At 43.7% G+C, this 25,461-nt stretch overlaps 1 protein-coding gene across 2 annotated transcripts in view; it reads left to right on the top strand.

Moving 5' to 3' along the window:
* LOC110503602 (G-protein coupled receptor 4-like) overlaps positions 1-21,280 on the top strand; it is a 36,329-nt gene extending 15,049 nt beyond the window's left edge. For both annotated transcript variants that reach the window (XM_021582017.2, XM_021582018.2), the window contains one exon: positions 19,100-21,280. In XM_021582017.2, coding sequence (XP_021437692.2) covers positions 19,597-20,742 — 1,146 coding nt within the window. In that variant the 5' untranslated portion in view covers positions 19,100-19,596 and the 3' untranslated portion in view covers positions 20,743-21,280. The remainder of the gene's footprint in view (positions 1-19,099) is intronic.
* Positions 21,281-25,461: the final 4,181 nt, after the last annotated feature.

Raw genomic sequence — 25,461 nt, 5'->3', positions numbered from 1 at the left:
TAAACAGGTTGAAATTTCAGGCTGTCTTTTCAAACAGCTCTTACACTAAAAGGGCATTATCACAATTTTCGCAATTTCCCAGTATTATTCCAACCTCCGTAGTGTGGACACATACAAGGACTGCACTGGGCCTTTTAAAGGATTTTTGTTGAGAATCTGAACATGGCACATTATATATTACACTTCCTGTTACCTTACACAGCCCTGATAAAGGCCAAGTCGAATTTGTCATTATATGAATCATTTGAATGTGAACATCTATTCATTGTGGGTCTTGTAGAGTTGTGCCCTGCACTGCTTCCTTGTGACAAACCAAACTACGTGCTGTGAGCAGTTCTTCATTTGAACAGATGCTGTGTTGACCGTTGCAAAAAGGTGAACATTAGATCACTTCAAAGCCATCACCAGGCCAGTACGGCCACACAAAGTGCCTGTATCTTCACATCTGAGTTTGGCCTCTGCCAAACATACTCCAAACAGTGGTGACCGAGACAGTTGAAAACAGATGCCCTCGAGAGTCAGCTAGCTCTGGTTCAGTTGAGTTCGGCACAGGACATTGTGTGACACCAGAGACTCAGCATAGATAGTGTGGCCTCTCCACCAGCTGGAAGAGCAAGATTCCCCGGAGAGCACAACAACATATGAGCTCGAATGTGTTGAACCTAAAGAAGATCTCAACTCTTATCCACATTCTGTAGATAGCATTGCTGTGTTATGGTACAGTACATTAAGAAAATAACACCCACGCACTCTGATGGCTCCTAAGCAACACATGTAATAGATACCAACAGTTTGACAGCTATGCTACCCTCATCAAGGTTTCATCTTGTACAGTATACTGTATGTTGTGATGTCACAATAACTATTTCCAATGGCAGCTGGACTTGAGATGGCCATGTGTAGCCCTAGTGTACAGCTGCATCCTGTGGGTTTAGAATCAGTGAGGCAAGTAAATCCCCCTTGATTCTTATCTTTCGACTTTCATTTCTTTTGATGAAAAAGATGTGATTCATAGCTAGACGAATGAGTGGCAGCGTCTGTATTCTGTTGGTTAGATATTATTTTTCCACTCCCCCAGTTATTACGTCAGCGGCAGCTGCTAGCTTGAGTTATGTCACGTCATTTCCTACCCCCTTCCTACCCATTTCCTACCCACAAGGCACACACGTTGTTTCAGCGTAATTTGTCGACGTATTGTGACGTGGAATCAACGTGGAAAATACATTGGGATTAGAAAAAAAGCCATATCATCCAGCACTGTTTTCATCTCATTTCAACCAGCGTTGTAAACATTGAAATTAGGTTAAAATGTCAACTTAGAAACATTGACTTAACCGGACTAACATGTTGTTACATCAATCTAATTTCAACATAATCATCAGAACTATGTATACGTTGAAATTGCGTTGAAAATTCCACATAGAAACGTAACTTTTTTCTTTTCTGTTTCATCCTATATTCAATATACACTGAGTATACAAAACATTAAGAACACCTGCTCTATTGATGACAAAGACTGACCAGTTGAATCCAGGTGAAAACTATGATCCCTTACTGATGTCACTTGTTAAACCCACTTCAATCAGTGAAGATGAAGGGGAGGAGACAATTGAAAGAAGGAATTCTAAGCCTTGAGACAATTGAGACATGGATTGTGTATGTGTGTCATTCAGAGGGTGAATGGGCAAGACAAAATATTTAAGTGCCTTTGAACGGGGTATGCTAGTAGGTGCCAGGTGCACTGGTTAGTGTCAAGAACTGCAACGCTGCTGGGTTTTTCACACTCAAGTTTCCTGTGTGTATCAAAAATGGTCCACCACTCAATGGACATCCAGCCGCCAACTTAACACAACTGTCGGAAGCATTGGAGTCAACATGGGCCAACATCCCTGTGGAACGCTTTTGACACCTTGTAGAGTCCATGCCCCAACGAATTTAGGCTGTTCTGAGGGCAAAGGTGTAGGGGGGACTCAATATTAGGAAGGTTTTCTGAATGTTTGGTATACTCCGTGTATATTGGGGTGGTTGACAGTATGTAGAATATCATATTTGATTAAACATATTTTATTTGAGTTAGAGGAGTTACTTTTAACTATTCAATGTTATTCAAAGTTCAACATAATCTCAAACACCCCAATATAGGCTATATTGAATATACAGTAGGATGAAAATATTTTGTACATTTCTGTGGGACTTTCATTGAAATTTAAATGTATACATGGTTCTGATGATTATGTTGAAATTAGATTGATATAACAACCGGTTAAGTCTATTTAAGTTGAGGTTGTACCCTAATTTCAATGTTTACAACGCTGGTTGAAATGAAATGAAAACAATACTGGTTGATGACTTACTTAAAATTCAATGTATTTTTCGTGTTGAGTCCACATCATGTTGGGTGAAAAATTGGGTTTTTGTTACACCCTCTTCTTCTTTTTTTTTTACCAGAAAATGAACATCCATTGGGTAATTGGTAATTTTCAATGATTTGTAATGTTTTGAGCTAGTATGTATTCAAATGTTGTATATATGATATAATAATTAACAGATTGCATTTTGCACTCCCTCCCCCGTCTTCTCAAGATGTTTTGACCCCTCTAAAGTTTTTGCTTCACTCCCGCACGCCACTGTTTTGCTTCCGTGCAGTTAGAAAGCACTCGTGTGCTGTTGTTACATTTGTATCGTTGTTAATGTCAGATTCACTCAGGGTGTTGTCGCATATCATTTTAGCTGCGTGCACCCCAAGCAAATTCATTGGATCCTTTCACGTTGCCTGTATGAACCATCGTGTCTGCTTTTCTGTATCGCAGCCTCTGCCTCTGTGTGGCTTGCCCTTCCATCAGCCTACCAAAGGCTGCACATTTACAGGAAACTGCATGCCCAGTAGCTGTGCCTGTATGCACGGGAAATGTTTGATTTGATTTGTTTTTTTGATATTTGTATCTCGATGAAACAACTCTGCTTGGCTTGGTAAGTAATATCGACCAATTAAGCCATTTCTACTCTTGTGGCATCAAATGTGTATGCTGCTGAGAGAAGTTAAGTGTGCCTTGAATTCTAAATAAGTTACAGACAGTGGCCACATCTATCACTGTGGGTGGGATTGTCAGGGGTGGAGCAGGATATATGTGAGTCACAGGGTTGATAGGGTTTCAGGCCTGTCAATTAATTAACAGGGGTGGGATTTTCAGGAAAGGGAGAAGATTAGCAATTTTGTCCTTAAAAAACTTTTTCAATAAAACATTTTTTTGTGGCAAACCTTGTAGGTCCTCTAGACCCCCTGCCCAACCAGTGGGTAGTATGTATTTGGGGAGGAAATTACACATACTAGAATAATGTACATTTATTATTTTATTTTTTTACATTGTTTTTAACATTGATATTTTGTGTGCTTTGATTATTTGAATAATTATCGTCTCACAATCATAACTATCTGATGAGCCCATGTGTTATTCACACTTGTGGAACTGCCAATGAATGCATTCCCATTAGAATACAAAGTAAAAGTCCCAAGTTCTTCAGAGACCAGAGTCAGGGAGTTGCAGACGACATGATCCCTTTGACCTTTCCCTGTGCTCTATGCATTCAGTCCAACACAAATAACCCTTAGCTGACCCCTCTGTTTGTTGTCTGTTTAGGAGACCTGCCAAGCCTTCTCGTAGTATCCTCTCACTGATCTGCCCTAATGAATGAATAATCATGCAGCTCAATTTTAGACCCATCTCTCTCTCTCTCTCTCTCTCTCTCCCTCTCTCCCTCTCGTTAAGTGAGGGGGAAACAGAAGCGCCTCACTCTCTCCCGGGCATTGCTGGTGGTTGATTGAAACACTGCCAGGTTCGTGATCACCATCCCTACTGTGTTTATTGTTGTGCAGCTGATTCGATAACGCAGGGTCTTTCCCACCCGACCTCAGAGAGTTGACAGAGAGGGGTCCTCGCCGAGGCCATCAGGAGGCCTATGTGTTTACGCTCATTATTAAACTGGGACCAACTGGGCCGTCCAACTGGGACGACCTGTCCAAAACACAGACTTGTGAATGCCTGCGACACTGTCCAACTGGTAATGTCACTTGTCCAACTGGTTATGTTACAGGGAGGGAACAACCATCCTTACCATTGCTAATATTAAGTAATGTTGGGTCAGTATGGCGATGGTATAGATTGCTTATCCGCACTGATCTGGTGTGAGGTCGTCACTACTATTGAGGTAAGTAGTAGGAAAAACTGATCTCAGATCTGTGCTGAAGCATATATTACCTGGAGTGTATTTACTATGTCACTTGTGTCAAATAATATATTCTTTAGAAGTTTATTACAATCTCAAAGTTTCCCTATGAAAATGTCATAGGCCAAAGGAATGTAAATCGATTATGAACTGTCTATTGTGGCCCTAGCTTCTCAATTGTCCGTTCGTCATAGGGTTCACCAAAAGGGTTACTTTTCTATCAGACAAGGAATAGTTTGAGTGGTTGCGGTGCGGCTTGGACAGCCGATAGAACCGTCTGAATGAGACTCACATCCTTGTGTTTCCTGTCCCAATCCAAGCAACACTGACAATTTCTTCCGAGCTGGAAATAGATTAAAATTCTTATATTATGGTAAATGGTTTTCAGTTTTAACCGTGTCTGGCAGTTTTAAGTATTACATGCCGTTTGAATATTGGCCAGGGGACACGGCTAATTCAGTTGCACAAATGCACTTATTCATGTGCGGTAAAATGGCGACTGTCGTTGAATCTATAGAGCGAAAGTCACCATTATGAAACGTATGAAGGTTGGTCAAATAGATATAACTGTGAACAATAAATCACAGTTATCTGATATGTTTCAAAGAAATAACACACAGAGGTATGGAGGCTGCTGGTGCTTCAGCTGTGTGACTCCTGACTAACCTGAAGCTAATGGTCCACTGTTACGGATACAGGTGTCCTGTGTGTATTTGTTATCTCTCCTTCTGCCCTAGTCACAGGTGGCAGTCATCAGTCGCCAATCTGAAGACACTGCTCCTTTTCCCTTACCCAATCACATCCCCTTTCTCTTGGTTTCAAAGAAACCCAATCAGTTGTTTCTGGAGCTATCGCTGTTTTGTTTTTGAGCCTACATCTCAAATTGTCTGTTATCATCTTAGTAAGTATTGCTGTGGTGTATGGCTGTTTGTTTGTTTGTGGGAAAAGGGGATACCAAGCCAAGTTGCCCATGGGCATACATTACCCGTAGGAAAACTTTGTCTAAATACCCTAGTTAGAACTGGGCGGACCACCCACTGTGTCTTCCAACACTTTTGACATTAGTAGGCAGATTGCCTTGGTACCTTTGGTACCTTTGTTCAAAGAGTCAGAGGTTGACTCCTATTTTTGTGTTTTGAATTTAAAGCCATAGCATTGAAATGGCCTGAAGCCGTATGGTGCCTATTACTTCAGTGTAAATTAACTGGTAAAGCTCAAAAGGGTTTGTCAGCGCAACCTCTTGAAGACAGTTTGAATTATGAAGTGGTCAAAGCTACTGTTCTTCGCGCCTATGAGCTTGTTCCTGAGGCATACCGACAGATTTAGGTCTCATAGAAAGTATTCTACTCAGACTTATGTGGAATTTACTAGAGACCAGGGAAATGTGTTTGATAAATGGCATGCGGCTAGCATGGTAACTGATTTCAACTCTCTCCGGGAGTTAATCTTATTGGAAGAGTTTAAAAATTGCTTACCCGAACGCATTGTAGTTTACCTAAACGAACAGAAAGTATCCTCCCTGTCAGAAGCGTCTGTGTTGGCAGACGAGTTTGTGTTGACGCACAAGAGTGTTTGCGGCTCATACTGAGAGTAGAGCCACTGAATTACCTACTTGTAGCCTTACTCGGTCAGCAGTACATCAAGCACGCCAGAAAAATGAGCGTCCCTGTTTCTATTGTCATAAGATGGGACATGTGATTAATGATTGCTTCCTGCTAAAACGCAAACAAGGAATGCCTCTTCGTGCCAAGCCGCCAACAGGTGTTGGGCTAATTCGTACAGTTGTGAGGTCTGAAACGAAACGGGTGCCTTAGGGTAAATGTATTTTGAAAGTCTCAGTCCCCGTTATGAGCCGTTCGTTTTTGAGTTGTGTGTTCCCTAACGAATGACGAAGCGTCTCAGTGTCACACCCTGGTCAAAGTATTTTGTGTTTATCTTTATTTATTTGGTCAGGCCAGGGTGTGGCATGGGTTTTTGTATGTGGTGTGTATGTATGGGGATTGTAGTTAGTGGGGTGTTCTAGCTAAGTCTATGGCTGTCTGAAGTGGTTCTCAATCAGAGGCAGGTGTTTATCGTTGTCTCTGATTGGGAACCATATTTAGGCAGCCATATTCTTTGAGTTTGTCGTGGGTGATTGTCCTTAGTGTCCTGATGTCATTGTTCTGTGTTAGGTTACACAAGTATAGGCTGTTTCGGTTTTCGTTAAGTTTATTGTTTTGGTAGTGTTTGTGTTTAGTGTGTTACTTCATTAAACATGGATTGCAATAGACACGCCGCATTTTGGTCCGACTCTCCTTCTCATCAAGAAAACCGTTACAGAATCACCCACCACCAACGGACCAAGCAGCGTGTCAACAGGCAGCAGCAGCAGCAGGAGCAGCTGCAGTGGGAGAGGCTGCACCACCTGGAGAAATGGACATGGGAGGAAGAACTGGAAGGTAAAGGACCCTGGGCTCAGCCTGGAGAATATCGCCGCCCCAAGGAAGAACTGGAGGCGGCGAAAGCTGAGAGGCGCAGATATGAGGAGGCAGCACGACGTAGCGGATGGAAGCCTGAGAGGCAGCCCCAAAAATTTATTGGGGGGGGGCTAACAGGGAGTATGGCTACGCCAGGTAGGAGACCTGGGCAGACTCCCTGTGCTTACCGGGGGGCTAGAGAGACCGGACAGGCACCGTGTTATGCAGTGGTGCGCACGGTGTCTCCAGTGCGGGTGCATAGCCCGGTGCGGTATATTCCAGCTCCGCGTGTCGGCCGGGCTAGATTGAGCATCGAGCCTAATGCCATGAAGCCGGCTCTACGCAGCTGGTCCCCAGTGCGTCTCCTTGGGCCGGCTTACATGGCACCAGCCTTGCGCTCGGTGTCTCCGGTTCGCCTGCATAGCCCAGTGCGGGCTATTCCACCTCGCCGCACTGGCAGGGCGACCGTGAGCATTCAACCAGGTAAGGTTGGGCAGGCTCGGTGCTCAAGAGCTCCAGTGCGCCTGCACGGTCCGGTTTTTCCAGTACCACCTCCACACCCCAGCCCTCCGGTAGCAGCTCCCCGCACCAGGCTTCCTGTGCGTGTCCTCGGCCCAGTACCACCAGTGCCAGCACCACGCATCAGGCCTACAGTGCGCCTCGCCTGTCCAGCGCTGTCGGAGCCCTCCTCCTCTCCAGCGCTGTCGGAGTCTCCCGCCTGTTTAGCGCTGTTAGAGCCTTCCTTCTCTACAGCGCTGCCGGAGTCTCCCGCCTGTTCAGAACTGCCAGTTTGCAAGGAGCTGCCAGTTTGCAAGGAGCTGCCAGTTTGCAAGGAGCTGCCAGTTTGCAAGGAGCTGCCAGTTTGCAAGGAGCTGCCAGTTTGCAAGGAGCTGCCAGTTTGCAAGGAGCTGCCAGTCTGCAAGGAGCTGCCAGTCTGCAAGGAGCTGCCAGTCTGCAAGGAGCTGCCAGTCTGCATAGAGCTGCCAGTCTGCAAGGAGCTGCCAGTCTGCAAGGAGCCGCCAGAGCTGCCTGTCTGCAGGATGCCGCCAAAGCTGCCAGTCTGCAAGGAGCCGCCAGAGCTGCCAGTCTGCAAGGAGCCAGTCAGCATGGAGCAGCCAGAGCTGCCAGTCAGCATGGAGCTGCCAGTCAGCATGGAGCAGCCAGAGCTGTCAGTCAGCATGGAGCAGCCAGTCAGCATGGAGCAGCCAGAGCTGCTAGTCGACCAGACTCTTCCAGATCTGCCAGTCGACCAGACTCTTCCAGATCTGCCAGTCGACCAGACTCTTCCAGATCTGCCAGTCGACCAGACTCTTCCAGATCTGCCAGTCGACCAGACTCTTCCAGATCTGCCAGTCGACCAGACTCTTCCAGATCTGCCAGTCGACCAGACTCTTCCAGATCTGCCAGTCGACCAGACTTTTCCAGATCTGCCAGTCAGCCAGGATCTGCCAGATCTGCCAGTCAGCCAGGATCTGCCAGTCAGCCAGGATCTGCCGAAACCACCAGCCAGCCAGGATCTGGTAGATTCATCAACCTGCCTGAGCTTCCTCTCACTCCTGAGCTTCCTCTCACTCCTGAGCTTCCTCTCACTCCTGAGCTTCCCCTCAGTTCCGAGCTGCCCCTCAGTCCCGAGCTGCCCCTCAGTCCCGATCTGCTCCTCAGTCCAGTGGGGTTCTGGGTGAGGACTACTAGGCCATGGTCGGCAGCGAGGGTGGACTATCCAGGGACACGAGGAGAAGGGACTAAGACATTGATTGAGTGGGGTCCACGTCCCGCGCCGGAGCCGCCACCATGGACAGACGCCCACCCGGACCCTCCCTATTGTTTTGAGGTGCGTTCGGGAGTCCGCACCTTGGGGGGGGGGGTTCTGTCACACCCTGGTCAAAGTATTTTGTGTTTATCTTTATTTATTTGGTCAGGCCAGGGTGTGGCATGGGTTTTTGTATGTGGTGTGTATGTATGGGGATTGTAGTTAGTGGGGTGTTCTAGCTAAGTCTATGGCTGTCTGAAGTGGTTCTCAATCAGAGGCAGGTGTTTATCGTTGTCTCTGATTGGGAACCATATTTAGGCAGCCATATTCTTTGAGTTTGTCGTGGGTGATTGTCCTTAGTGTCCTGATGTCATTGTTCTGTGTTAGGTTACACAAGTATAGGCTGTTTCGGTTTTCGTTAAGTTTATTGTTTTGGTAGTGTTTGTGTTTAGTGTGTTACTTCATTAAACATGGATTGCAATAGACACGCCGCATTTTGGTCCGACTCTCCTTCTCATCAAGAAAACCGTTACACTCAGTGTCCGGTTAAAATCCTTAGAGATACTGGTGCGGCGCAGTCATTTATATTGTCTGATTGTTGCCCTTCCCTTCTCCGACAATACCTACTGTGGTTTCAGTGTGTTAGTTCAGGGTAATGAAATGGGTTTTGTCCCAGTGCCATTGCACTTTGTGAGTGTACACTCTGAGTTAATCAGTGGAATATTCAGAGTGGGGGTACATCCTATGTTGCCAGTAAAAAGTGTGACCTTTATAATGGGTAACGATATTGCTGGAGGAAAGGTAGTACCCGTATTGGAAGTATTGGATAAAAGTGACCGCTCTCTCTCCAATGAGCTGGCACAGAATTATCCACGTGTTCCCCGCTTGTGATGTCACTCGTGCTCAGGCACGACAAGTGGGTGACGTGATAGATTTGTCAAACACTGTTCTGTTCAAAGAGTTTGATCAAGAGGATGGGTTCTGTGCTACCTCTGGGAAGCTGATCCCCTCTGACAAACAGCACAGGGAAGAATCGAAGGATATTGAACTTATTGCTGATGCAATACAGTTACCAGTCACTCGTGAGCAGCTGATTGCTAACCAAAAGGTTGACAACAGACTTGCTAAATGTTTTTCTAGGGTTGTCTCATGGGAAGAGGTGCAGAAGAAATTGGTTTACTTCATTGATGGTAATCTCCTCATGCGTAAATGGACATCCCATGTTGACGCGGGTGGAGATTGGAATGCTGTTTACCAAATAGTGATTCCTACAGCCTTTCGACAAAATGTGTTATGCCTTGCTCATGATCACCGGTCATTTTGGAATCACCAAGACTTATGATCGGGTCCTTCGACATTTCTTTTGGCCAGGTTTAAAACAAGATGTGGCTCAGTTCTGTCAGACATACCACACATGTCAGATAACAGGAAAACCAAATCAGGTTATTCCTCCTGCTCCTCTTTGTCCAATACCTGTCATAGGTGAACCATTTGAACATGTGGTGGTTGATTGTGTTGGACCGTTACCGAAGACAAAATCGGGTAACCAGTTTTTGTTAACAGTTATGTGTATGGCAACAAGATACCCCGAGGCCATTCCTCTGCTAAGGATTACAGCTCCGGTAGTGAGTAAAGCCTTAATGAAATTCTTCACAACATTTGGTTTACCTAAGGTGGTACACACTGATCAGGGTACCAATTTCCTATCAAAACTCTTCAAGCAGGTGTTATAATCCTTGTCAATTATGCACTGTGTCAAGTGCATATCACCCAGAGTCTCAGGGTGCGCTTGAACGTTGGCATCAGACACTGAAGTCTCTGCTACGTAAATATTGTTTGGATTCTGAGAAAGATTGGGATGAGGGAGTTCCTCTAATTTTGTTTGCTGCTCGTGAAACTGTACAGGAGTCCCTAGGGTTCAACCCGGCTGAACTAGTGGTTAGTCACACAGTGAGAGGACCAATGAAAGTCCTTAAAGAACAGTTTTTGTCCCAAGAGTTGTGTGCTGGAGATGAGAATGTGTTGGACTACGTTAGTCACTTTCGTGAGCGCCTACACCTACACATCATTGGGTTTACTTGATAGCTACCTACACAAATAGAACAAAGTGTTAATAAGATATTCATTTAAAAATATTAAAAGCAATACAAATAAGTTATCCAGTAGGCATCTAGTAGCATGTGCTCTCGCAAAGGAAGCTCTGTCTTCCTCACAGAGGAGTATGAAAAGATACTATGATAAACAGGCTGTTTCTCGTCCACTACAGCCGGGTGACCAAGTTCTGGTGTTATTGCATGTTCCAGGGTCTTCACTGTCAGATTGTTTCTCTGGTCCTTATATAATTGAAAATAAATTAAGTGAAACTGATTATGTGCTTCAAACTCCTGATAGAAAACGCCAATCTCGTGTGTGCCACATTAACATGTTGAAAGCATACCACACCTGAGCCATCACCCAGTTAGTTCAAAAACAGCAGCAGGTACTGCTGTCTCCTCTGCTTCTGCTGCTATGATAGTGGGCTGTCATATTAATGATGTTGATGGAGATGGATTAGAGTTGCGCAATACTCAGCAGCAGTGTGTTAGATTGCCCAACTCAGGAATGCTGCTGTCTCTCTCTCTCTCTCTCTCTCTCTCTGTGGTTCATTTAACAGACGGACAGGCCGACAATATTGTGAGGCTACTACACAGTTTTCCATGTCTCTTTAATGACGTTCCTACTCGCACAAATGTGTTGGACTGTATCGACACTGTTGTTGCTGCTACTTATGTAACTAAGTTAGACCTCTTAAAAGGTTACTGGCTTGTTCCGTTAACCTCACGAGCTTCTGATATTTCTGCCTTTGTAAACCCAGACAACTTCCTGCAATACTCTGTCATGGCTTTTGGGATGCGGTATGCACCAGCCACTTTCCAACGACTGGTTAACCTTTCTGATCTCCCCATCCCGGATCCGGGATCGTGAATACAGACTCAAGCTCATTACCATAACGCAACGTTAACTATTCATGAAAATCGCAAATGAAATGAAATAAATATGCTAGCTCTCAAGCTTAGCCTTTTGTTAACAACACTGTCATCTCAGATTTTCAAAATATGCTTCTCAACCATTGCAAAACAAGCATTTGTGTAACAGTATTGATGGCTAACGTAGCATTTAGCATTAGCATTCAGCTGGCAACATTTACACAAAAAAACAGAAAAGCATTCAAATAAAATCATTTACCTTTGAAGAACTTCAGATGTTTTCAATGAGGAGACTCTCAGATAGCAAATGTTCAGTTTTTCCTGAAAGATTATTTGTTTAGGACAAATCGCTCCGTTTTCTGCGTCACGTTTAGCTATGAAAAAACCCCTGTATCCAGGATTGTGTAAATCTATCAGCAAGCTCATTAGCATAACACAACGTTAACTATTTATGAAAATCGCAAATGAAATGAAATAAATATGCCATCTCTCAAGCTTAGCCTTTTGTAAACAACACTGTCATCTCAGATTTTCAAAATATGCTTCTCAACCATAGGAAAACAATCATTTGTGTAAAAGTAGCTAGCTAGCGTTAGCATTTCGCGTTAGCATTTAGCGTTAGCATTAGCGTTAGCATCCAGCACGCAACATTAACAAAAACATAAAAGCCTTCAAATAAAATCATTTACCTTTGAAGAACTTCTGATGTTTTCAATGAGGATACTCTCAGTTAGATAGCAGATGCTCAGTTTTTCCAAAAAGATTCCTTGTGTATTAGAAATAGCTCCGTTTTATACATCACATTTGGCTACCAAAAAAAATCCGAAAATTCAGTCCTCAAAACGCAAACGTTTTTCCAAATTAACTCCATAATATCGACTGAAAACATGGCAAACGTTGTTTAGAATCAATCATCAAGGTGTTTTTCACATATCTCTTCATTGATACATCGTTCTTGGACACATGCTTTCTCCCCTGAATCAAATGGTAAAGTAGAAGCAGCTGGCAATTGCGCACCGAATTCGACGCAGGACACCAGGCGGACACTTGGAAAATGTAGTCTCTTATGGTCAATCTTCCAATGATATGCCTACAAATACGTCACAATGCTGCTAAGACCTTGGGCGAACGACAGAAAGTGTAGGCTCATTCGTTGCGCAATCACAGCCATATAAGGAGAGAATGGAAAACAGAGCTTCAGAAATTCTGCTAATTCCTGGGTGATGCATCATCTTGGTTTCGCCTGTAGAATGAGTTCTGGGGCACTTACAGACAAAATCTTTGCAGATTCTGAAACTTCAGAGTGTTTTCTTTCCAAAACTGTCAAGAATATGCATAGTCGAGCATCTTTTCGTGACAAAATATCGCGCTTAAAACGGGAACGTTTTTTATCCAAAAATGAAATAGCGCCCCTAGAGCTCTAACAGGTTAACTCCGTATTAGCTGGCGTTCCCAATTGTAGTGCCTACCTTGATGATCTAGTGATTTATTCGTCTGAGTGGTCAGATCATGTTAACTCTCTAAGGGTAGTATGTGAGCGTTTAGCAGCTGCTTCTCTAACCCTGAACTTGGCAAAATGCGAGTTTGGGAAGGCCTGGTTACCTACCTCGGCAAAGATGTCGGCCATCGACAGGTGCGCCCTGTTGATGGCAAGGTCTTGGCTATAACTGCATTCCCCACACCTACCACCAGACAAGAGCTACGCTGCTTTTTAGGGATGGTTGGCTACTGCCGTGGTTTCTGTAAATATTTCTCTGCGGTAACTGCTCCATTGACCGATTTGCTCAGTCCGGCTAGATCATTTGAGTGGTCCCCTGATTGTCAGGTAGCTTTTGATACTGCTAAAGCACTCTTATGTAATACCCCTGTACTTGCTGCTCTGGATTTTGAACGACCGTTCAAACTTGAGGTAGATGCTAGTGCCAGAGGTGCTGGTGCTGTTCTACTGCAGCAGGACAAGAGTGGAGTGAATCATCCTGTTTGTTATTTTTCTCGAAAGTTTAACAAATGTCAGGCTAACTATGCAACCATCGAACAAGAAGCTCTAGCTTTGTTGTTAGCTCTGCAATACTTTGAAGTATATATTGGTTCCAGTGTCCTACCAGTGATAGTATATACTGATCATAACCCCTTAGTGTTTCTCCACCGGATGTACAACCAGAACCAGCGCCTTATGCGTTGGGCGCTTATTGTACAGAATTATAATTTGGAGATCCACCACAAAAAGGGTTCTGAAAATGTATTGGCAGATGCTTTGTCTCGTGTTTAAAAATGTATGATTTTTGTATGTCTCGTTAGGCTGCCTTTGCTTGTTGAACTTGTTAGTATTCGTTGTAAATTCTTTGGTCGCAATCCTTATCGGGTTGCTCTTTTAAGGATGGGAGTGTTACGGATACAGGTATCCTGTGTGTTTGTTTTCTCTCCTTCTGCCCTAGTCACAGGTGGCAGTCACCAAACTGAAGTCGCACCTGCTCCTTTTCCATTTCCCCTGGTTTAAAAGAAACACAATCAGTTGTCGCTGGAGCTATCGCTCTTTTGTTTGAGCCTACATCTCATATTGTCCGTTATCATGTGAGTATGTATTGCTGTGGTGTATGGCTGTTTGTTTGTTGGTGGGAAAAGGGGATACCAAGCCAAGTCGCCCATGGGCATACATTACCCGTAGGAAAACTTTGTCTAAATACCCTAGTTAGTACTGGGCGGACCACCCACTGTATCTTATTGGTTAGTTAGCTAGCTGTTCTTTACCCAGTAAGACTGGCTTAGGGTTTTTTGGATGACTGATCCGTTCAGCTCAGACCCTTTTTCCCACACCCCATAACCGTGTGTTTGACAATAAACCTAAAGTGTTTGACGGTAGGTTTAGGTTGTCTGTGGATTTCTTTTAGTTCTCACAGTTCCTTTTCACTTTTGTGATTTGCATAAGATGTGTTACGGGTCTCGTTTCCCTCCCCCCCAGACTGCTGGGAGTAAGGGGTTCGTAACATCCACTAACCTACATTTAATAAAGAAACAAACTAAGGCCTATGTGTTTAGTAAGTTCAATGCTGTGCAAGCTCTGTTTTCATTGGCATAAGGATTAGTTCAACAAAGCTCACCAAATAATCTCAATAGACTGTATCCTAGTGTTTTTCCTGTGGCTATGTATATATCAAAATCACTATTCATGATGGTACAGTATAGAGTCTAATGGGTTAAGATTAAGAAGACCGCGTCTAGGTTCCTTTGTCCTGGATTTACTTGTGTTGTGTTATGCGTTGAATTGTTAGTCGTAGTACTTTTACTCCCAGTGTTTCATAGTCAAAGTGACTGTTTGGCTAACCGCCAGCTAGTTTCCGATTCTCCTGAACACACTGTCTTGTGTCTGAGTGAGCGCTTTCTCACTATGTTAGGTCCATCAGCTTTAGCTCATGGTTAAACCGCTAGACATCCAGAAATACTCACTGGGAAGTTCCTGTAATGTTAGAGCTCCTCGTTAGAGCACTTGTACTTAATCACGCTTTGAGACCTGTTATGCTGGTTCTATGGAAAAGTCTGGTCTATTATTCATTCATTATAGAGGGTGACCTACATGTGCCCCAATTACCAGGGTACAATGGCACAGACCAACAGCACTCTGGTGTGAGTTAGGACGTCATGATAACTTCTACACAAAGGTGGCGCCAAGATCGTGGTAGTTGCTCACAATGACTTTGTGAAATTAGTTAAGTTGGGATCCATCATTCATCAATGTTTTCAATTAGTTTCAGTTACCCACTGTATTATGGTATAAGGGCACACTCTCATGCAAACTATAGCTGAGTATACCCAGGGAAAGACATCCAACGTATATACCCCCATTGACAATGGAAATCTCTGAAACAAAAGTAAACAAAAGACCTACAGACCAAAATCAGTTGAACGGAAATGACATTTGTAGGAGTGAGAAAAAAGTGTGGGCTAAGCACATTTATGGGAGTGAAGGGTGAATGCATTGTGCGGGGGTGCTGGGCGCGACAGCCAAAGTGGTGGGCTTTGTGTGGTGGGGCTTCGATAATCCTAGCTGGCAGCTGATCAAACGCCACGCTTTGTTGCACAATGTGTTCCAGGTTAGCACAGGCTCCCCTAGTTCTCCCTGCTGCTCCCACTGGAATCTATAGGCTGTGTGGGCAACAATGTCAAGCCCTCACAAACCACTGGCTAGCATAACGTCCAATATGGCACAGGTTTAGACAGGGCACAATTCCAAGAGTCATCCAGCCAGGCAGGCCTCTGGGCTCGACTGACTAGGTAGGAGGACACAGGACAAAACAAACACCCTTCGGATGAGTTATATTATACAGGCTGAGGCTTGTACGCCAAAGCAAACTGTTGGAAGACGTTGAACCTGATGAATGTTGTCAGTACGCCTACAACCTTCAAAAGACTAGCGCAGGTATGATGATATCTTCAGTGTGGTCACTGAGCCATGAAGGAAGAGTTGTCAACACAGTCTAAGTACAGAAAATGAATATACCCAGGCAAATAATGTACAAATGTAAAATCACCAGGGTGAGCATTAATAGAAAGACCTGTGCATGATTAACTTCAAAGTCAACCCAATATCAAGCATGTTAAGTCCAGTTTGTCTCAGGGTCAGGTATAGATCACAACTACATTATCTTGTAGTTGACATTGCAGTGTTAAGATTCCTCCCTCGCATATGCAAACACTCTGAGATAAGCATCTGAAATTGACAGTAGGCACAAACCACATTCTTCAGTGTCAGTGTTAATTTTTTCCTGGGAAGAAACCAGATCCACATAAGCTTTAAATCTGTGAAAATGAAAATAACTCCAACAGCGCAGGCTGTAAAATCCCGCCGTCATAATATTAGTGCTGGCGCTGATGTATGCAAGTGTCATTAGACATTTCTGTGGATGAATTGAAGTCTACTTGCATTATCTTTCCTTACAACATTACCCTAGCCTATCTCTGCTACTCAGCACCTCTCCACTGCTCCTCCCCGAGGTAGATAAATCAATAATCAGAGGGGAAATTCTTGACATCATTTTACAATGCAAGTATGACGGTTAGGGTGTAATCGCTATAAGCATGCTGTGTAATTCCACAAGAAAACCAACCATTTTTTTTTTGCCTATAATTGAATGGTGATAGGAAAATGACACCTTGATACAACACATAGTGGAATTACACCGTGCCCTGGATACACTAGAATTATGTTGAATTATTAACATGCCCTGTCCTTTACTTTTCCGTGCCCTAGTCATTAGGGGGTATTCCCAGGGATAAATGTACCTAGAACACACGGTCGTACTTGCAAACTGACGAGAACGATTTACATTATTGGTCTCTCGTCACCATGACTGTGTCATTTGTATCTGTCCTATTGTGGGTACTTACGGGAGCCGTAACGCTAACCACTTTTTATTATGGCTTGCTGACTACGTGTTTTGTGACCCTGTATATCAATAGGAGTGTTCCCGTTGAACTGTATTCAACAAGGTCACCATAAGAGTGGCCGTCCTTCCTTTCACTACAAAGACTAGCCTGGTATCTTTCGGGGCCTACTTCAGTAGTGAACTACTGTTCACTACTGAATATTATGCTACCGGTGATTGGTTTAGTTTCCAGAATTGGGACTAATTGAACCAATCATGACACGTGGATAAGACAGGGCTGTCCCTCGTGTCCATCTGTATTTCTTTTCAAGAAGGAGGAACTTGGAATGTGGCTGTGTTGAGTGCTGTGTTGTCAATAGAAAAGTACACTTTCGTATCAGGTATGTACAGTGGGGCAAAAAAGTATTTAGTCAGCCACCAATTGTGCAAGTTCTCCAACTTAAAAAGATGAGAGAGGCCTGTAACTTTCAACATAGGTACACTTCAACTATGACAGACAAAATGAGGGAAAAAAATCCAGAAAATCACATTGTAGGATTTTTAATTTATTTATTTGCAAATTATGGTGGAAAATAAGTATTTGGTCACCTACAAACAAGCATGATTTCTGGCTCTCACAGACCTGTAACTTCTTCTTTAAGAGGCTCCTCTGTCCTCCACTTGTTACCTGTAATAATGGCACCTGTTTGAATTTGTTATCAGTATAAAAGACACCTGTCCACAACCTCAAACAGTCACACTCCAAACTCCACTATGGCCAAGACCAAAGAGCTGTCAAAGGACACCAGAAACAAAATTGTAGACCTACACCAGCCTGGGAAGACTGAATCTGCAATAGGTAAACAGCTTGGTTTGAAGAAATCAACTGTGGGAGCAATTATTAGGAAATGGAAGACATACAAGACCACTGATAATCTCCCTCGATCTGGGGCTCCACGCAAGATCTCACCCCGTGGTGTCAAAATGATCACAAGAACGGTGAGCAAAAATCCCAGAACCACACGGGGGGACCTAGTGAATGACCTGCAGAGAGTTGGGACCAAAGTAACAAAGCCTACCATCAGTAACACACTACGTCGCCAGGGACTCAAATCCTGCAGTGCAAGACGTGTCCCCCTGCTTAAGCCAGTACATGTCCAGGACCGTCTGAAGTTTGCTAGAGAGCATTTGGATGATCCAGAAGAAGATTGGGAGAATGTCATATGGTCAGATGAAACCAAAATATAACTTTTTGGTAAAAACTCAACTCGTTGTGTTTGGAGGACAAAGAATGCTGAGTTGCATCCAAAGAACACCATACCTACTGTGAAGCATGGGGGTGGAAACATCATGCTTTGGGGCTGTTTTTCTGCAAAGGCACCAGGATGACTGATCCGTGTAAAGGAAAGAATGAATGGGGCCATGTATCGTGAGATTTTGAGTGAAAACCTCCTTCCACCAGCAAGGGCATTGAAGATGAAACGTGGCTGGGTCTTTCAGCATGACAATGATCCCAAACACACCGCCCGGGCAACGAAGGAGTGGTTTCGTAAGAAGCATTTCAAGGTCCTGGAGTGGCGTAGCCAGTCTCCAGATCTCAACCCCATAGAAAATCTTTGGAGGGAGTTGATAGTCCGTGTTGCCCAGCAACAGCCCCAAAATATCACTGCTCTAGAGGAGATCTGCATGGAGGAATGGGCCAAAATACCAGCAACAGTGTGTGAAAACCTTGTGAAGATCTACAGAAAACGTTTGACCTATGTCATTGCCAACAAAGGGTATATAACAAAGTATTGAGATAAACTTTTGTTATTGACCAAATACTTATTTTTCACCATAATTTGCAAATAAATTCATTAAAAATCCCACAATGTGATTTTCTGGATTTTTTTTTCTCATTTTGTCTGTCATAGTTGAAGTGTACCTAGGATGACAATTACAGGCCTCTCTCATCTTTTTAAGTGGGAGAACTTGCACAATTGGTGGCTGCCTAAATACTTTTTTGCCCCACTGTAATTATATTCTTGTGTAAAGCATACACTATGAGTAAAAACATAAGAAACTGAGAAAGACCGGAATGACCTAAGAAATAATGGCTTGAAAACAACATGAAAACAAGCAGAGAGGTGAGGAGTATTGGAAGTTCAACGTTTGACTATATACCAAAAACAATAGGCAGCAGAAAGTTTATATAGAGTAACTTGAGAATTTAATGGATCTGAAAATTCACTCCAAGTGCATAAACATGAACTCTATGTGAAAAACTGACTGGGTTGGAAAACTCAAACGAAGTGTGCCTTGCCAATTCCAATATCTCACACGCTCTCCTTTCTTCTGTTTCAGGTGGGCAGAGCCTGAGGCCTGAGTTAACAGATCGCCTGCTGCTGCTGTGTGCGTGGCACGGATCGTCAGTGACTCTCTTGGAGGAAGTGTGTGTGTTTGGCCTTTGAAGAGCTCTCATCCAGCACACAGTGGCCCGGTCCTCCCCCTTCACCCCATCATCCTCCCCACCCACCTCTCTACAGCTAGCGACAGACGCCGGACAATAGTCTCTCCAAGATTTATGAGGTCCTTGTGGTGGCCTGGCTCTTTGTCAATAAGAGGGGTTTTATTTCACCACTTTTTTTTCTCTTGTCTTCTTCCTCTGAAAAAGGTGTGGGACCCAACTGTGAAATGGGAGACGGCTGTTTGACATGTGAAGCCCGCCTGGAGAAAATGTCTGCTTTCAGGCCTGGATATAAGGAATTACTCAACAAGAAGGAAACGTCACTGTACGGAATGTCGTTTTCCCTCTTCCCTTCTCATTAACAACAACATGTCGGATTGTCCTGACCCTGCAAATGCTTAGTGTCAAAATAACAATGCACCTACAGAATATGAGGACAATGTGCAACATTTCTTTCTGCAATGTGGACTCAAAGATCGACCAGTACTTCCAGCCTACGCTGTACATCATTGTCATCGTCCTGGGCCTGCCCACCAACTGCATGGCTCTTTGGGCGGCTTACTTGCAGGTGAAGCAGAAAAATGAGCTGGGCATCTACTTGATCAACCTCTCCGTGGCTGACCTCCTCTACATCGGCACCCTGCCCCTATGGATCGACTACTTCCTCCAGCACGACGACTGGATTCACGGCCAGAATTCCTGCAAGCTGTTCGGATTCATTTTCTACACCAACATCTACGTCAGCATCGCCTTCCTCTGCTGCATCTCCATCGACCGATACCTGGCCGTGGCCTACCCGCTCAAGTTCGCCAAGGTCCGGAGGGTCAAAACCGCCGTGCTGGTCAGTTCCGTGGTGTGGACCATCGAGATAGTGGCCAACTCTGCACCCCTCTTCCACGACGAGCTCTTCCAGGACCGTTTCAACCACACCTTCTGCTTCGAGAAGTACCCCATGCAAGACTGGGTGGCGGGCATGAACCTTTACCGGACCTTTCTGGGTTTCCTGGTTCCCTGGCTGCTCATGCTGGGTGCGTACCGGGGCATTCTGCGGGCGGTGCGTGGCAATGTGTCCACGGAGTGCCACGAGAAGGCCAAGATTAAGCGCCTGGCGCTGAGCCTAATCCTGATCGTATTGCTATGCTTCGGGCCATACCACGTGCTCCTGCTGTGTCGCAGCATCCTCTTCCTCCAGAAGCCCTGCGACTGTGGCGCAGAGGAGGACCTGTTTGCAGCCTACCATGTGGCACTGGCGCTCACCAGCCTGAACTGTGTGGCTGACCCCATCCTCTACTGTTTTGTTAACGAGGGCGCACGCCATGACGTCGGTCACGCGCTCACCACCCTGCTGGGGGTCTTCAAGCGGAACTCGCCCGCGCCAGCTGATGCACTGACAGCTGGCTCTGTCACCTTGGAGACACCACTGTCCATCAAGAAGCAGCTGGGCCTGTACAGCGAGGTCAAGGCCAGCACCTACAAGACAGAGCTGGTGGCCCTCAAAGAGGAGTGTCTTCAGATGACCATACTCGGTGTTAAGAAATGAACAGCCATCCTGATCCGCAATGGGCGGATATGAGAAAACACAAGACTATGTGGAAGTGGGGGATGATTCCGTTTATGTAGAATAGAACGTGGGGGAGATTTTAGAATTCTCATGTGAAATGTTTTATCAGTTTTGGGGATGACACCTCATTATGTACCTCAAATGGTAAACTGCGATTGAAATGTGTTTGATACAGATGAAAATAATCATATCATGATTGACCACGAGTACATTGTGACGACAGTAAGAAAGACCACACTAAGTTCAGTCGCATAGATGTGATGCAACGTGAAACTAAGGATGTTTGCCATCAAACTGTGTCTTTCGCCACCTCGTCATCTATTGTAGGTATGTGTTCTGGGTGGGACAGAGTTATCTAACAATGGATTTGACATGTTTACATTTCTCTTTCAATGAGCCTCCAGATGCATTGTAACAGCTCCAAAAATCCTAAATGTGTTCTGTCAGCCGGAGAGTGAAGCACAATGCTACGTGTTTGTGTTCGACAATTTCACTGGGAAATAAATTAAGTGTATCATCGTTTCAACTGTGTTGTGTCTGCTGTAACGGTACATTGAACAAATATCATGTCAGGAAACCGAAGTCGGGGGTTCAACTGTATGGTTGAGGTGTTGCCGTAAAAGCATTAGTGTGTTGACCATGGGCCCGATAACAGTGTTGTGTCGCTGTCTTTCTTCAATGTTCATTGTCTTGCAGTTGGTGCCTATTTGAATAGATAGAAAAACAAACACTTAAGATTAATGTCCCCATCAACATTTCTTGTGTCTTGTCTGTCATATTTGGAAATCACACATAATGACATTCACACTGCAATACCATTCCCTGATGTGAGGATGATGGGTAATTCCACTGGCTGATGGGACTGTCACATTGTTGCATGCAGAGGGTGGGTGTTCTTGAGATGTCAGGGAGACATAACTCCTCCTAATGGTAACAGTACAGAGCGAGTTAAATAAAGGTGAAATAAAATACAAAGTAAAAGCGCCAGGTCCACGCTACATTGGCATTGGAAGAACTACATGATGTGTCTATTTAAAGTAAGCAGGGCAAGGCAGCTATCACCCTCATCACCACTGCTTACCTGCTAATGAGCCAGTGAGATTCCTAATCAGATGTGATCACAGCTCTGCCAGTCAAATGTTTCCCAGATCAGATTGAGGCCATCTGCAGCCTCTCACTCTGCCTCCATGGTTTTAATGGTTTTGCTCAATGACATGGAAATGATTAAGGTCAATAGTTCAAATACAATGGGTGTCTTATCTCCGAGAGGCAGGTTATGTTTTCATTGATATTAATGGGTTTAAAGTGAGCCTGGTGACCTACTTTGTTAAGTCAATATGGAAATGCGAATGAGTGTTTAAATTAGATTAAGCTATGTTTTAAAATGGATTTTGAATCACCTAATTGTGGAAAGTTCAGGAGGAGGTGTAAGCAAGTGACATACACTAGGTTTGTCTGGAGTCTGTACAAAATGTTATTTCTAAAGGAGCTCTTGTCACAAAAATACTCCGGGAACGAACGACCAGTAAAATATCCCAGCCTTAGACTATTCCATTCCACTGATGTTTGTTGTTGTTATTGGCGTAGGCCACTTAATCAGATGTAATAATGGCCATGCTGTAACCGAAACAGTCATTTCCTTATTATTACACTTGCGTAATCTTAGCATGACAAGCCCACCCCTTGCTTTAGTGAGCACCGCTGAGAATTGGCCGAACGAATCCCGCTGCATTGCTTTCAAATCATTTTACCACAAACAGGTCTCTCCAATGCCCCCTGCCAACCTACAGATAAAACACAAGATGCAGAAACTTCCACTGCTAATTAATTCATTGGCATCACAAACCCATGTTTATTCAGAATTTAAATCTCATTTGACATTTCCCACAAATCAAATCACTGGCTGGACACTGATACAAAATAAAACACAATCTACAGAGGCATTTCATTTGATTGATATCCTCAGTGGTAAGACAAGGTGTCAGTGTACCCCAGTTGTCCTATATCAATCAGAAATAACTAACACTGTGAATACTGATCTTTGTGTTACTACTGTATTTGGGATTGTCATGCATATGATAATTGGTATACTATATTACTCTCTGAGGAACCCAAGCTTGAAATTACTGTAAGATTTTACCCAAATGAACCCATTAATTTGTATGGTACAGTAGGACACACTGTCAGAGCAGCCTGGTCTCATAGACTAGTCATAACATAGCAAACGAAAATCCTGGCCACTCAAATTAGTATAATATTTTATGTTTGGTATGGTATTAAAGTGTCATCAAACGCACATCCTTTAGTGGGGCGCAGGGCCGAAGAATAAAAGTCGCCATAAAAGAAATAGAGCCCGCAAACAAAAGGAGGGTGGTTGGTTGACGTGGATGGGTTGCCATATAATGTGAACGTCTAGCAAACCAAAGGTTACATGTTTGAATCTTATCACGGACAACTTGAGTATTTTAGCTAATTAGCAACAACCACTTAGTATATTTTAGCTACTTTGCAACTACTTAGCATGTTAGCTAAAGCTAACCTTAACCCTAACCCCTAGCCTAGCTAACGTTAGCCACCTAGCTAACATTAGTGTTAGCCACCTAGCTAACGTTAGCCACAACAAATGGGAATTCATAACATATAATACGTATTGCAAATTTGTAACATATTGTACGAATTGCAATTCATAACATATCATATGAAATGGATCCACAAATTAATACATACCATACCAAATGTGACATATCATACTCATTTCAGTCCAGGTTGGTCAGAGGTGTGCCTGATAGGATTGTAATCAGGAAAATGTGAAAACAATGTCTGTTTTTGCTTTCCTTCATGATGTCATGCTAAATGGTCCAAGGCCCTTTTAGGGTGTTGTGTCAAAGTCAACACTACATTTAGTGTGTGTTTTCCCCGTGCTGTTGGTCTCAACATGGAATTAAGTCATTTTTCTCTGAAAAAAATATAGTTGGCCCCCATATGAAAATCTGTTTACTGTGTCACAATGATACACAGTGGGTACATTTAAAGCAGTGACGTGTAATATTGTGAATTTTCATGCAGAGCTACAGATAACCTCTTACTGTATGTAATTACTGTCTCATTGTGCTGGCTTTTTCAATTCACACAACCATCATTTTCTTTACCACAGTATGTTGTGATATCCTCTGTAAAACACACAGGTTTGCTTCCCAACACGTGCTGTTGAGAGCATACTGGCAAAAGATAACAGGCTGTATTTATGGAAACTTGGTTGTTTTCACCAGATGTAAAACATTTGAACCTAAGGTTTTGTATTCATATGAAAGAAAATGTATTTTTCTATTTATATAACATGCACTGTATCAGAATGGATCCTTTACCCAGTAATACAAACTGCTTAATTATTTCATTGTGATCTAGTTTGGTGGTTCCTATTAAATTACCTACTGCACTGAATGGGCAAAATGTAATATAATTTTGTGCAAATGTAGAATAGCATTAGCATATAACTTTGAAGCTATTTAAAATCAGGACAGACACTACACTTTTAGAAAAAAGGTCCTACCTAGAACCTAAAAGGGTTTTGCGCAATGGCGACCCATGGCTATTGGACCTAGGCCTTCAGTGGGGGGATTATTATTTTTTTTACTACATGTACCAAACTCAAAAATCAAGAGAAATTACAGAAACGTAGCATCACGTATCAATGCGCCCAACTGAATCGAACAGGCCTGAGGCTGAGCCGTGCTTCGGACTGCCACTCACACCGAGATGGCATCCGCACGGATAATGCTACCAGCAACAACAACCACACTGCTTACACAACCTGTGGTAGCCTAACGCCATCACTATCCCACCATCACCAAAAGCGACAACAGTGACACATCAAAGGATGTGAGTGTGACAGTCTTGTGATGCTGAACGGACAACGTCCGTAATATGCAGCGCTCTCCATGTAGGAGAGCGCACTTGACAGCAGTCAAACACAGCGTGATGTTAAAGAATAAGCAACACATTCATGCGGACATAATAAGAGAGTAGGTCCCAATCGTAAGAATACAAAAACACAAGCTAGCTAAGTCAGCCATTGGCTAGACTAACAGAAGCTACAGTGCCTTCAAAAAGTATTCACACCCCTTTACTTTTTCCACATTTTGTTGTGTCACAGCCTGAAAATTGATTAAATTGAGTTGTTGTATCACTGGCCTACACACAATAATGCCATAATGTCAAAGTGGAAATGTATTTTTAGAAATGTTGGCAAATTAATGAAAAAAATGAAAATGGGGTATTGTGTGCAGATGGGTGAGAACAAAAAAAATGTATTCCATTTTTATTTCAGGCTGTAACACAAAAAAATGTGGAGTAAGTCAAGGTGTATGAATACTTTCTGAAGTCACTGTACTGTAGATGGAAGGCATCTGCCATTCAACTTTATTAGGGCAGAATTTTGGAGTGAGAGTGGAATTAACCAATCACATTTGGACTTGTAATGGGTGGGACTGGACAAAAACGTATGGAATCGTCCACCTTCTCAAAGGCCGACAGGTCACTGCGCCATATCGAGTAGTAGTTTTCCCACAGTCTAGCTAGCTACTGGCTGCAGTAGGTGTTATCCTAGCCAAGTACAGTATATCTCAACACCACAATATTACATCCGCGGAGTTGAGTGCAGACTAGAGTTTTTGGAGTGAACCTCCGACTCCTTCGAGT

The sequence above is a fragment of the Oncorhynchus mykiss genome, chromosome 24 (genome assembly GCF_013265735.2).
Source record: "Oncorhynchus mykiss isolate Arlee chromosome 24, USDA_OmykA_1.1, whole genome shotgun sequence".
Taxonomy (NCBI): Eukaryota; Metazoa; Chordata; class Actinopteri; order Salmoniformes; family Salmonidae; genus Oncorhynchus; species Oncorhynchus mykiss.
Note: the sequence above shows the minus strand (reverse complement) of the source record. Positions and strands in the feature narration are given on the sequence as shown.